General features: G+C 35.9%; 1 protein-coding gene across 3 annotated transcripts in view; it reads left to right on the top strand.

Moving 5' to 3' along the window:
- The window catches only part of LOC127064129 (1-phosphatidylinositol 4,5-bisphosphate phosphodiesterase epsilon-1-like), a 77,750-nt gene that overhangs the window by 56,587 nt on the left and 6,107 nt on the right, over positions 1–15,056 (top strand). The window contains exons 6-13 of one of the 3 annotated variants that reach the window (XM_050994732.1): positions 4,350–4,545; positions 11,885–12,343; positions 12,921–13,276; positions 13,398–13,499; positions 13,573–13,858; positions 13,935–14,143; positions 14,297–14,574; positions 14,662–14,888. In XM_050994732.1, the coding sequence (XP_050850689.1) occupies positions 4,350–4,545; positions 11,885–12,343; positions 12,921–13,276; positions 13,398–13,499; positions 13,573–13,858; positions 13,935–14,143; positions 14,297–14,574; positions 14,662–14,888 (2,113 nt within the window). Of the gene's footprint in view, positions 1–4,349; positions 4,546–8,532; positions 8,635–11,884; positions 12,344–12,920; positions 13,277–13,397; positions 13,500–13,572; positions 13,859–13,934; positions 14,144–14,278; positions 14,575–14,661; positions 14,889–15,056 lie in introns of those variants that run through there. The other 2 variants (XM_050994730.1, XM_050994733.1) reach the window with 2 other exon arrangements.

The raw sequence follows: 15,056 nt of genomic DNA, 5'->3' as shown, positions 1-15,056 counted from the left end.
ATTTTATCCTCTGAATAAAATTCTATCATTTTTCATTTTTTCTCTTTTTTTTTTTTTTATCGAGAAAAAGATATATATATATATATATACGCCTCATACTATTAACTAAAAGTATTTATAATATACGAGAATATATTTAAATCGACGACGTCTTTGAAAGTAAAAGAGTCAATTTTTCTTTTGAAGGAAAATAAAGATTTATGAATAGAAAAATGTATTTGGCTTCGTTAATATTTTTCTTCAGTTCAAACTTTCTTCTCTCGGGTTTTCTAATATGTATGTATATTACATAGATATATATCTTAATAACGATTCTAGGAATACAGTAATTTGACTTTTTTCTCTCCCTCTCTCTCTCTCTCTCTCTCTCGAACCGAGTGACTGAGAGAAAGAGAAATAAACTTTGCCAAAGAAAATGGAAAAAATATTTGTCGATTCTTTACATCGTTCTATCATACTTTTATCAACAAGATATAATAAGTTAGTACTTTTCATAAAAGCATTTATAATATACAAGAATATACTTAAAATCGATGATGGAATCGACGTCTTCGAAAGTAAAAGATTCAATTTTTCTTCGAAGAAAAATCAAGAGATTTATGAATAGAAAAATATAATTGGCTTCGTTGATTTTTTTTTTTTTTATTGAATTTTAACTTTCTTTTCTTGACTTATACCCACATATACACACACACAAACACACAGATACATCTTAATAACGAATTCAATAATTCGATTTCTCTCTCTCTCGAACAGAGTAAACGAGAGAGAGAAAGAGAGAGAGAGAGATAAGTAGAAACGATAAGAACAATTGGAAATTTCTTTTCGAAGTCGCGTTCTCGCGGAAAAGAAGATCGACTGAGTAAAATGCTTTGCTCGCATCAGGTTCATGGGTTGCTAACGTAAAACCCTCCCCCATGCATTATTTAAGACAATGGGATGTCTTTTCCGATTCGTATCTCGTCGTTGCTTCGAGATCCTGAAGTGGCTTTCGCTAGACATCCATTATCTTCCTGAAAGCGAACGTATCTCGCGAAACTTTATCGTCCTCGAGCCCTAAAAACGTTTCCCTTTTTTTTTCTTTCTCCCTTACTCATTTTTTTTCTTTTCTTTTCTCTTTCTTTCTCTTTCTACGTTCTTTCGACGTCCCATTTTCGATCGTTCGAAGTACCTTACCATCTTTTGTTAGGATTCAACGAAAGGATAATCCGACGTAAATGAGATGATTGACGATTTTTTGAGATGGAGAGAGATAAAGATAGAGATAAGGAGAGAGAGGGGGGGGGGAAGAAAAAAAATTTGCTTTATTTTCTTTTTTTTTTTCTCTCTCTTTTTCTTTCCATTTTCTATTTCCTTATTGTTGTTTTCAGAGTTGAGCAAAGAAAAAGGGGAAAAAGAAAGAAAGAAAAAGAAAATGTTTTTCTTTCGATGGAAGCCATTCTCATGTAGCTAAGAAGTTTTTAATTTACGTCGAAGGGCCTTGAAGGGCCACGCTCCTTCGTAATTTCTATCTGTACGTATATACACACGCGCGCGCACACACTTCTTCTTATTTTTCTTCCTTCGGAATAAATAACGATTCTTCGGAATGTTTTAATCAGGCTTCCAAAAATAAATGAAAAATAAGCGATCCTCAAGCACCGATGGAAGTTCTTTGAACTTTGAAAAAAAAGTTTTAAAAAGGGAAGAAAAATTACGAACAAGTTATATCGTTCTTTTGTCCTTTGTTACGAAGAAAATCGATCGTACTTATTCTTCTTAGTCAATTTCGAATGGATCGAAGGAAGAATATTATCGATAAAGTAAACTCGTAAAAGTCGACGATTATTATTTCTCTGTGTACAGGATAGATCGAAAGTTCTTAGATAATTTCAACAATCGATTACTCTCTCTCGAGAATTTTTTCTTTCTCTCTCTCTCTTTTTCTTTTTAAAGCTTGATAATTTCGTAATCTGAAACGAAAACAGAAAAGAAAAAAAAATAAGAACAGAAAAAAAAGCAAAACAAAAATAGCCTGAAAAAAAGTCTGATAAAAGAGTAAAATTAATTTTTTTAAATCGCCTAAAGAAACTTTTGACGTTTATAAATATATACATACACGAAGAGAATTACCGTTATCTCGTTCGATAGGGATATTGAAGAGAGATAAGAAAAAAGAAAAAAAGAAAAAAAGAAAAGAAAAAGACACGAAATAAATGAAGAAAAAAAAATCACGTGGTGTTGGTAAAGAAGGAGAGAGAAAAAAATAAAAAAAAATAATAGTAATAGCAGTAGCAGTAGTGTAGTAGTAGTAGTAGTGTAGTAGTAGTGATGGTGCTGTAATAAGTTAGTAGTAGTGTTAGTAGTAATAGGTACTATATGCCATTTGCATGCATTTTTCGAAAAGTAAGTTAAGTTAGCGTCGAAGTTTTGTTACTTCTCATTCGACATCGTTCTTCAACATCGTAGGTACCTTACCCTTCTGGTACCTTAGAAAACTTTCTCTGGGAAACCGCAGATCTCTCGAAAGTTTCACGAACAAGTTAGAGAGAGATGGTTATAGGGAGGGATAGGAAAGAGAGCTTTGGGGAGATCCGCGTGTAGATTAGGAAGAAAATTGTGGCACAGCTCGTAAAGGGGTTTAAAGAGATAGCTAAAAAAACGCGAGGGAGAGAGAGAGAGGGGAGGGAGAGGAGGGGAGAGGAGGTAGAAAGAAAAGAGAAAAGAGCACCGAGTGGGCCTTTTCTCGTGGAACAGAGAAGCTTAATGGCTGTTCTACCGGATGTTTCTTGAATCGTCCGTTCGTGGCTTCCGTGGCTTCCAATAATGGAAAAGCGTCATTTGTACCAAAGAGAAAATGGAATCCGAGCTGTTATCACCCGACTTTTGTTTTGTTTTCTTTTTTCTTCTCTTTCCATCATTCTCTACTCAACATCCTCCATCCTCCACTCTCTCCCACCACCTCCCACTCCACCCCCCTCCTCCACTGATACAACCCGTATCATCTCGTCCTTATCAAGTATCTATGTACGAAGAGTCGAATAAATTTGAGAAAAATTCTTCTTCCCTTTGTGATAATAATAATCACAAGGCAGTAGTACGTCGAAGATAAATCTCATTTTGCTCGGTTTTCCTGTTTCAAAGGACGAGGTAATAGAAGTAAAAGAAGAAAGAAAGATAGAAAGAAGTAAAGGAAGAAAGAAAGATAGATAGATGGATGGAACAGATTGTATGCTCGAATACTGCAATCTCCGAAGGGCGAATTTAATCTTGTTCGTAAAGAACAAGAAAGGTCGCCGCAAGGCATTCTCTCTCTCTCTCTCTCTCTCTCTTTTTCATTTTTTTTTTTTTACAATAAGGAAAAAGACCTCATACATTCTTGTATCTTTATCATGGAAGACGAGGTGCGAATCGCATTGGTAAAAATGAAGAAAAAAAAGAAGAAGAGGAAAAGGAAGAAGAAAAAGTAGAAGAAGTAGAAGTAGAAGTAGAAGTAGAAGAAAGTTTCTTGCGTGTGTGGTTGAGCCACTTAACTCAAATAACTTAAAGTATCTTCGACGATCCCGTAGACGTGACGGTAGACGCCTCTAACGGCAAGTGTCTTAGGAAGCCTGACGAACGAGGAAAACGATCGTAGAGGTTAAAACGTGAGGTTGTTACCAGGAAAAAAAATAGGATATGTTTTCGAAAGTATATGAAACTTCGCCGATCTTAAAATATTTTATATACTTTCTCCTCTTCTTTTTTTTTCCTTCTTGTTTTGTTTTTTTCTTCTCGTCGATAAAAACTCTCGAGCTTCCTAGTTCCACTTCCTTCTTTCCTTCCTTGCTTCCTTGCTTCCTTCTACTTTCGGTATGTTCCACTTTAAAATCCATATTCGTCCGTCGTTGTAGAAGGTCGAAACGTACGGGGGGAAAAGGAAATAGAAAAAAGAAAAGAAAAAAAAAGAAACAGAGAGGAAAAAACTCCGTGCGCTTCGGTAGAAATTCGAAGCAAGCGAATAGAACGCGATAAAAATTCTCGAAAAACATTCCCTTGGCATTTAAGTGCGACTCGTAAAGGTAATTCTTTAAAATGAGGAATTTTCTGCAAAACTTTGTAACGAGTGGAGTACGATCTCAAATGAAACCGAAAAATTCATTTTCCTGGATGTCCGTGATTCTTGCGTAGAAAAAGGGATGAGAAAAAAAATAAAAAGAGAAAAAATACACACGCAAAGAGAGAGAGAGAGGAGAGGGGAGGTAAGGAGAAAAATGAAACGATCCAATCCATCTACAACGTAATCCTATTACATACGTGTTTCGTAATAATCACGATGACCTAATCGATATAAAAATAAACATTTGAAAACGATACATTTTTGATTACAGATCCAACAAGCTGAAGCCATTTTGGCCAAGCGTAAGCGAGCCAATTCCGGTCTTGGAATATCTTGCCTCCGCCCTTTTGTCTTCCGAGTACGAGCATGCGTTAGCTCGTGCTCTCGCAATGCCGGAATGTCCAGTGGTACCATTTTTCGGTGCCTTTTTGCGAGAATTAAGAGGAGTCATTGCTACCGAGTACAAGGTGAGAGAGAGATAATATTATCTTCTTAATCATTAATGGCCGATCTTTTTCCCTTCGTCGATCGTTATCTTCTTTCTTGTCTTAAAGGATTAATGTTCGAACGTCTAACGCTTAATAAAACTCTTCCGAGTTAATAAAAGCGAGGAATGTTCTTGGAGATCTACTTTAGTCGGATATACGATAAAGATCGACGTGATTAAAGCTTCTAGTGAAATGGGAAAGAACGGGATCGTATGTCGTATTTACTAGGAAATAGGAATCACGTAGTTTTCTCTTTAGCTCTCTTAACCCCGTTGAACTTTTGAGATTCGAGCGAACTCCGAGCGAACTTGAGGCAATTTCGGAAAATCTGAAAAATCGTTTGATAAACTAACTGAAATCTTTTTTCTTGCTAAAGTAAAATATAAACTATAGATACATCCATCTTATATACCTGATGTGTATACATACATACATACATATATTACTCGTTCTCTTCTATGGCGTCGATGAAAGAAAAAAAAAAAAGAAAAAAAAAAGAAGATGAAAAAAGAACGAAATTTTATGTTTACTTTGCATAATACGTTTTATGTTTGATCAGTACACCGTGGTCACTCGTACATTGTCAAAGAGGAAACGATTTCTAAGGAGTCAACTCCGTCGTAAGATAGCTTCGTTCTTTATTTCGTCGCTCGAGTTATTTGATCCTTCGTATCGTACACAGGAGGCAAAAGAAAAGTAGTGATAAAGTGTGAAAGGACGAAAAGCACGAGTTCAATCAAAGTCAGATGCTTTCACCTACGAATACGCGATAGTTCTTTGGAGATTCGCCAAAGGAAACCTTTTACCAATAACAATCCATACACAACAATTCCTTGTCTCCTCTCTTGTCGGAAAAGCTTCGAAAATCACATTAGAAAGAAGCTATTGTGTGTATGTATATATATATATATATATATATATATATGCGTGTATGTGGGTATACATGTATGTACATATGTATGTATGTATGTCCTCTTTCCCTCCACCTTTTTCGGTATGATATATTTATACTACGCCTATACTATATCTATACATATATACTATACCAGCACGTATTCGATAGAAGGCTGATAATCATTCTACCTTTCTCCAATGGTACGAGTAAAGTAATACTCATCCAGAGGTAGCCTAATCCCGAAGTTAGAACCTCTCGAGGGGTTCTGTTTCCAAAAAGCGTGTAAGAAAAGCTTCTCGAGAGAAAGATAGATAAAGAGAGAGAGAGAGAAAGAAAGAGAAAGAGAGAGAAGCTGCCAAAGTAGCTTTTCTAGAACGAAAAGGGGATAGGTAACGCGCGGCCGCAAAACAGAAGATCGATTATCACTGCGTGTTCGATGTTTCCTGGCAGCATGTCCCTGGAAATATCGAGACCGTGCCTTTCCATTCTCTTTGTTACGTATTTTATATCAATTTACGTGTCTCTCGTAGATTCGACATATTATCGTTTCTCTCTTTAACTAACTAACGAACGAACGAACGAACGGACGGACGAATGAATGAACGAACGAACGAACAAACGAACGAATCAGTCGGTTTTTATATATTTCCAAGTATTGTCCTTGTCATCACCAAACAAATGTAAAAAATCATTCGATCAAACGTTCGATTGTCCATAGACAGAAAAAAATATGATACATTATATAAAGAGAAAAAAAGAGAGGGAGAGAGAGAGAGAGAAGACTGACACGAAGAGTGTGCTTACTTCTATTTTCCAAGAGAGAATATTCAAAAGTGAATGAGATTAAAATTACAAATCGTTACTCGTACTAATATTATCTGCTCCAATTTTCTCTACATACGTGGATAATAATACATCTCGATCAATGAGTTCTATTATTAACGCAGCCTTGTCGCTTTTACGAATTGACGAGCATTATGGGAATTAGTAATATAAATGCCTATAACGCGCGTTTATTTATTTTTCGTTTTTTTTTTGTTCGTTTGTTTGTTTGTCTGTTTGTTAAATAAATTACTTCTGTGACATAATATGTTATAGGGATATTTGATATATATATATATGTGTGTGTGTGTATTTCAAGAAAAAAAGAAAAAAAACGGATGTATATATAAAAGAAATATAGTTTCGATTAAAAAAAGAAAATGCGAGTCGTCAGAGTTTTTTTCATTACACGCGTTATGAAAAATTATATTATTATTATTATCATTATTATCAAGTATAATTATTTTCAACCTCGTTATAACTAGAATTACTTCGATGAAAATGACGAACGATCGACAAGTAAAGCAAGACTGTAGACGACCGTTCAAGTCGTACAATTTTATTCTACTATTTAAGATATCATTAGGAAATTAACGGAGAAAGGTCGGTAATGTGTCTTTCGATGGCAGATGCTATTAATCTTCAAGACATTTCAAGCTCGTTTCAAACGAAGTAGGCTAGTTAGAACGATCTAATTATGCAATTTATTACCTCCTCTCTTTCTCTCTCTCTCTCTCTCTCTCTCTCTTTCTTTTTTTCTTTCTTTATTCCTTTCGTTTACACAGACATACAGATAGATCGTCATTTTATCGAATCTGCGAATAAATAAATCTACATTTATTCAAATTTGTACGAAGATGAATACGAATTCCTTCTCTTTTTTTTATTTAAAAAAAGAAAAAAGAAAGAAAAAATATATTGCGAAAATATCGTAAACATTTTTTCTTTCTTTTTTTTTTTCCAAGCAAAGATCTTCGTCCGCTTCCTACTTCATCCTCCGAGAAAGATCCATCAGGAAAAGATTATCAAGAGATAAATTATAAAAACGATTTCATTGAAATTCTTAACACATAGATATCATGAATCGATAGAAATCTCTATTCAAGGTTCTAAGGAGAGAAGAAAATTCGTTGCTACATTATATACTTATATATATACTATACATATATATACTATGCTTGAGTATATGTAAAGGATGTTTCAAAAATAAATCACCAAGCTTTAATAGCATATTCTACTTGCTATAAGAATAAAAAAGTTCATATAAACATGGATCCAAAAAGATTTTACCTTTCCAGTTACATATATTCGTTTATTAAACGAAAGAATATCATTTTTAACAATTTCTCTTCCGAAGTATCGTCGCAATGATTTACTAAAGTATTTAAAAAAAAAAAAAGAAATCAAAAAGAAATTCAATAAAAAAGTTAGTAAAAGAAGAAAAAAAAATAAAAATAAAAATAAAAGAAACATTTATAATCCGCGAAGAGAAAGCGTTTCCGAGATCTACGTGTGATATGACTCTTATCTTCTCTTTTTTTTTTTTTTTGTTTAAGAACAAATGGAATAAAGTTCTTAAAGTATTCGACAATTTATTATCGAAAAATCCTGCTATATTTATATTTTAGTCTACAATGAGTATTCGCTTAATTTACCCTAGAGAAAAAAGAGCGCATGCGCACAAGTGCATAAAAGAGATAGAGAGAAAAAAAAGAGATAGAGAAACAGAGAGAAAGAGAGAGAGAGAGAAAGATAGAAATAGATAGCGTGCAAAAGCAAGACCTCGATAATATTTTCACTCTGGACGAGAGAACAATGTTGGACACGTAACAGGAGCTATAGATTTAAACGTTCGACGTGGATGAATGGTTTATCCGATAGGGATGCCTAGGAAAATCGCTTTTCTCTAACCGCATGGCATCTTCCTATCTCTTTCTCTCTCTCTCTCTCTCTCTCTCTCTCATTTTCTTTCTTTCCTTCTTTCTTTCTTTCTTACTTACTTACTAGGAATTCCAAAGCGAATTCCTTGTTCCTTGGCGTGAAGAATCCAAAGACCGATGCAACAAAAGGAGAAGAGGTATGGTGCAAAAAGAAATGAAGAACGTGAAGCAGAAAGAAAAAGACGAACTAGTAGAAGAAGAAGAAGAAGAAGAAGAAGAAGAAGAAGAAGAGGAAAAGGAAGAGGAACAAAAGTACGAGGTCAAGATTGAAGACAATAGTTGTACAACGACAAGGATAGGGGTTTCTATCGGCCTCCAGCAGCTATGATGGTTGTAGGCCGGCGGAAACTACTTGCTCTTGTCGCTAATAATCATCGCAGTGAAAAGGACTACTGGTTGGTTGGTTGCTTGGTTGGTTGCTTCGTTGGTTGGTTGGTTGGTTGGTTGGTTGCTTGGTTGGTTGGTTGGTTGCTTGCTTGCTTGCTTGCTTGCTTGCTTGGTTGGCTAACTTACTGCCTGTTTCTTTTTCTCGTTTTTAGTTTTCTCTCTTCTTTTTTTGTCTTTTCTATTTCTCTCTCTTTTTCTTTGGAATTCCATTACTCACACGTTCTATAATTCTTAATATATCTTTCGACAGTAACCAATATCCATTTGTCATCGAATCTATGAAATCTAAGATGTTCGACAAGATTACTTAGGTAACTCGTTGAAATGTATTTTGACGATATCCTTTAGATTTGTAAAATTGTTTGCCTGTGGAAAAAAATTTGTTAGATCGAACGTTAAAAGTTTTACCTTGATTGTACGAATATATCTATGTAATGTAGCTTGAACAGAGTACAAATTTCTACGCTTGTTAACCGCTCGAGTGCTTTTGCAAGCTAAAGGAATAAGGAAAAAAGAATCTAAAAGATAATGAAAAAAGGAAAAAGGTAATTAATGCGAAAAGTCTCGAAAAAGGATGTTCAATTTTTAAAAATCGCTTAAGAACTTTTTGCTCTTAACTTTGTACAATATGTGCAAGAAAAATCTTTGTTAATAATATATGATCTTCGTAGTATTATAATCCCTGTTTTACGATAAAACATGTAACAATAATATATCGCGATAATGTATGATTAGTCTCGATAATTAATGCTAAAAAAAGACAAGAAAATATATCGAACACCCCGAATGAATTATCATGAAAAATTGATGTTATCGTAACAGTTATCATAAAAGTTATTTTTCGAGATTAAATAGAAAAAATGTTCTCGACCCTTAGATCGAGATTAGTTTAGGAATCTTTTTAATGAGACTGGAAAGTTCGATCGGAGATTAGTTCAATAAATTTTCGAGAGTTTTATTAGGAAAGAAATGAAAATGGGTGAAGAAGAGAAAGAGAGAAAAGCTCTCTGAAAATGTCGATCGTTCTATTTTCGTATAGGAATTTTCCAGAGTGAAGTTATATATAGGTAACTCGCATTTCGTGGTTCTCTGCGTATTAGTATCGTGTAAAGCTCGATGGATCCTGAAAGTGGGGGTGGGTAGGTGGGTAGGTTGGTTGGTTGGTTGGTTGGTTGGTTGGGAGAGTGGAAATGAAGTTTGAAGTCACAAAATAAATCTTTTCGACGTTTTCTCGCGCTGCAATTCATAGAGCACTATGAGGGATAGAATGATATGTTGGCAAATAAATATACGATGTAGAATATGGCAATGATATATGTATACGTGTATGTGTGTGTTTGCGTGTATGCATTTGTTACGCATGTATACACTTGTTACATCATATTGCAATGCTACTACTCCGCGATATTTTTAATGAATCCTTTTTTGCAAAAGATTATGGATGCATCGAAAAATGCATTTATACAGTTTACGAAAGAAAAGTTACGTTCTTTCTTTTTCTATTTCTTTCTCTCTCTCTCCCTCTCTCTCATTCTCGTATAATATATAATCATATCCAGCAATGTAACTCTAATCGACCGCTTGGAGTAATTTAATTACCGATTAATTATTTATTAACTCGAGGAGATTCGATGGTAGTATATAAACTATATAAAGTATTCCATTAACTCTAGCTCTCGGTAACACGATTAATACCGTTAAAGCGTTACTTTCGAATCGATTATAGAAGGATAAAACGCTTTGGGTAAGTAATTCTTGACATAATTGCTTATAAATCTTCAACCCCGTTAAGCTCGATTACATTTACCATTGGTATTGTAACCAACAATGGATTATTATTATCGCGAAAGAAAATAAATGAAAAAAAAAATAATAAATAAATAAATAAATAAATAAATAAATAAGGAGAAGAAAGAGAAAAGAGAAGTAAAGAAAAAAAAATATTAAATTCGCTAAGCTCGTAAAAGTTTTCGACGCTTCGCTCTTATTCCAATTCAACCTCTATAAAAAAAGAAAAAAGAAAGAAAAAAAAGAACAAATTGAATCAATCGTAATCGACAACATCGGGAGAATCGGTAGAAGAGAGTAGCACGGACAGATTCGAGTTCGTTTTTTACTCCTGCTTTTTTTTTCTTCCCTTTTCTTTCCTATTTTTCTTTTTTCTTTCCTTCTTTTTTTTTATCGGTTTTACACGGCCCCCCTTTCAATTTATCTCCTTTTTCGTGATATCGCCGCGAGACAATGTCGAGTCCCGACTCATTTTACACAAACGGATATCGACGAGCTTTCGAGGGGCCGAGCTATCTTCGAAACGACGAGCACATCATTCTAAACGCGTACGTGACGGCAAACGAATGAAGCGACTGATTCCCTTTCTCTATTCTCATCTCCATCTTTCCTCGGCTTGCTCCAAACTCGTTATCCAAAAGTGTGGGTAAAGAGAGAGAGATAGAGAGAGAGAGAGAGAGAGAGAGAGAGAGAGAGAGAGAGAGAAGACAAATACGCCTTCAGATCGTTCGAAAAGAAATAAAGAAATGAAAATGGTTTGAAGGTTGGAACGTTCGATGTATTTTTAATTGCATTTACAATAACGCAATATAATTTTTTTATTACCTTAAAACATAAAGAAATGAATACGCGATAAGGGAAAGAATAAAAGAATGTTACGATGGATTTATAGGTAGTTACGTAATTTTATCTAACGCAGACATCGTCGTTAAAAATAACTCGTTAAAATAATTGTCGACGTTTTACTGCGGCTTATAAAAGAAATTAAAAAAAAAAAAAGGAAAGAAAGAAAGAAAAGAGAAAAAAAAAGAAACAATTATAGAAGAAAAGAAAGAGAAACTTTTCATATTCTACATATACATTTCGTATAAAATTCACTCGCGCATTTATATTTTCTATCTTTACAACGTTTAGATAAGTCGTTAATAATGATAATAAAACAAGGAAAAAAAAAAGGGATCGAACGACGGATTTATCCGTATAGTTATATAATTTTATCTAACGCAGATATCGTTGTTAAAAATAACTCGTTATGAGATCGTCGCCGTTTCAATGTGATCAGAAAAGTTTAAAGAAAAAGAGAAAGATAAAGGAAATAAATAGATAAATAAAAAAATAAAAAAGAAATGAAAACAGAAAGGAGAACAGTTTATATCTTGCATATATCTTTTGTCTTTAATTTATTTGCATAATATTTTTTATGTTTACAATGTTTAGATGATTCGAGAAAAAAAAAAAAGAAAGAAAATTCTTCTTTTGTTGTCAGAGCGATACCGAGCGAAAGAACAACCGTGAGAGCACAAAAGAAAACGCGAAAGAAGTTGGGCCGATCGAAAATGTAACTTCGTCTGGCACATCGGTTGGTCCGCGTATAGATGTCGAGAGTAATACCGAAGCTCCTTCAGGATGGAGCTCGACTAGGAGTGGCTCTTTGAAAAAGACAAACGAGTCCTACGATGCGAACGCCGTCCTGGAAAAGGTTGCCCTCTTTCACAAGCATCGACATGCTCGTGGAAGAGATGCAACAACTGGCTCCCTTCACCGCACCCTTAGTTTACACACCACGGCGATCGAACAGACCTACATGGCTGAGGAATGCGATGAGAACGATTATCATCTCGATCTCGATTCATATAAACCGGTCCAACCGATCCTGATCGATCATGGGGTTGCACTTTTCCCAGTAGCCGCACCTCACACAGGAATGGATCTTCACATCTTACAGGTAAATACGTAAAAACTGTTTTTCAACTTTTCAAATGGATTCTCTAATCGTAATCAATTTACACTCACGAGGATATATTCGCGAGAAGGGAATAATTATCGTAATTACCATTAAACGGATAACTATATCGTGATATCGTAAAAGAAATTTATCATTATTTAGGTCTCGCGCGGTAACTTGGTTTTGCATTATCCTTAAGCATCCCCTTCTGCTGCATTAGCGTTTTCAAAACCGGGTATGAGTATCGTTCCGAGTCCGACCACGATGAGGAGTGGAAAAAAAAAGTCAAGAAAAAGAGAAAAAGATTATTTGCTAGGAGCAAACGGTGAGCTTGGAACGAAAGAGGGGATCGTAACGTTTAATTATGTTGATTCGAGCTCTACTATATTCGTGCTTAAATACTCCCTCGTTCCATCTACTTGTTTGCTATGAAAGGTGTAAAATATCGTAAAGAAATTATTGATATAATTTCGAATAAATCTATCAAATATCTATTTACTGCGATAAGGAAGATGAATGAAACCTATATTAGACGATTGAAGATTTTAAGGATAAAACAAAACAAAAATGCGATTAGGTGCTACATCACGGTACAACGTTGGTACATTGGGATTGTGAAAGCGGCACTTCGAGAACGGCCTTGGTATTCGCACGAGTAGATCGAGCGTGCGGTACCTTCGTCTGGGAAAAACCACCGTGGAGTCCATTGAAAACGGGCCAACTCGGTGGCACTGCCTATACCGAGTTCTCGATTACGGCCAATCCCGAGGATTCCGTACCAGCTGGCTTGGTTACCAGATACACGGCACAACAAAGTGACTGTGCTTCGGTCACTTTGGAGGAAGGTTATCTCGATTTGGCCTCCGTTAAAGAAATCATGATCGGTTGTTGCGACCGTGACAGAGAAGCCGACCTTAGGAGCATATGCAAGAGGTAAAGGATCAAATGTCACATACTAATGTGTATCGTAAAACGATCCTTATTATCGACCGAATAAAAGAATAACTTGTGAAAGTTTATTGGATTCTCGTCATTATCGTATCGTACAATATAGGTACGGCCTACCTGGCTCAGATTCCTGTATCGGCCTCATGTATGGTTCCAATCTGCCTGACAATCGATTGCTCTTTCTACTTTGTCCTCCGGCCCTTGGCAAGTGAGTAAAGATTTTCGAAAAAGTTTCGTTCGAGCAAGAACACGTTGAAAGGATCCTTAATCCTTTATTTTAGGATATGGTATATGGGACTGTGTTGGATATTACGAGGCCTGAAACGACAAAGACAGTTAACCGATCGAAGATCGCGTTGGTTAAAAGAAAAATATCTTCAATTGTATTTCGAAGAAGGTTGCCTCGAGCCTATGACCGCCGATGCGATACGAGTGTTCGGTGGTCGCGATTGGTCAATGACCGAAAGTGTTGGAACCCTTTCACCAACTAGCAGCGGTAATCTCCGTAGACGAAACGTTAAGGGAAAGAAGACCAAATCTATCAGCAATATTCATGCGCTGACAAAGGTAGACTTATTACAGAGAAAAGATTCAAAAGTGGACACCTTACGAGGTCGCTGATATACGATCTTGGACCTTTCAGGAGCTCAGCTTTAAACAGTACGATTCCTCGTCTTCGGATGGCGGCTTATCTGCTGCTCCTCTTCGTCACATAACTGGCAGCAGGGAATCCTTGACGAGAATAATTCCAGCATCGCCGAGATCCACTAGAGATCGAATTTCATCGCGCAGTCCACCTGGTTCAGCCGAAAGAATAGTCACTTCCAACTTGCCTTATTCGAGTTTACAAAGGTATCTATCTCGTTTCTACTTTAAAATGAAAACAGAAAAACAATATGTGTGTATGTGTGTATATATATATATATATTCAGTAATGTATACTTACACTTTTCACTTTTTCATTCTATCGCAATCACTTGGAAACAGCTTACTTTGCGTTCCTAGAGACAAGGACAGAAATGGTGGTGGAGTACCAGGTGGATCGGAAGCTCCTTGGCAGGTGAAAACACGTGCCACTTCCATTATGTATGAGACCCAACTGAACTTTGTTGAGTTCGTGGCACTTTTCCGATCGTTCAGCCTTCGAGCTAGAAAGGACCTACGTGATCTCTTCGGGCAGCTTGCGATCACATGCCGAAGTCAAAGCGACGGTTCTCTTCGAGACTTTAGTACGCGTCCAGCCGTATTGAGACAGGCCAGCGATGCCACACCACAAAGAATCGGTAGGAAACGAAAATAATAACTATTTCAATAGAATCGATATTGAAACGTCTATCCGCGTATGAACATATATTTTCTATTTAACGCAGGACTTTTAACAAGAAACAATTCCATCGATTGTCACGAATACAAAAGCAGTAGTAACCTTCACAAGAAGCAAATCTTTGACGCAGTAGCAGCAGCGAGTATAGTGAACAATTGTTCTGGCGTCGACACATCCAAGTCACAAGTAATCACACTAGCTACGTTCACAAAGTTCCTTGAATCTCGGCAACAAGAAAAGCTTACCGACGACGAGATCAAAGCCCTCGTCAAGGTAAATTTCTTAACTTTTCCATCTTGCTCTAATTACCAATCAACCAAGTTACCTGCCCATCTACCTATTTACCTATCTACCTACCTACCTATTTATCTATCTATCTATCCATCTATCTACCTATCTCTCGATTCTACCGCTTTCAATAAACGAACGAGTTAGACAAGG

Source organism: Vespula vulgaris, chromosome 5 (assembly GCF_905475345.1).
Source record: "Vespula vulgaris chromosome 5, iyVesVulg1.1, whole genome shotgun sequence".
Taxonomy (NCBI): domain Eukaryota; kingdom Metazoa; phylum Arthropoda; class Insecta; order Hymenoptera; family Vespidae; genus Vespula; species Vespula vulgaris.
The sequence above is the reverse complement of the archived record's forward strand: the minus strand, read 5'-3'. Positions and strand labels throughout refer to the sequence as shown.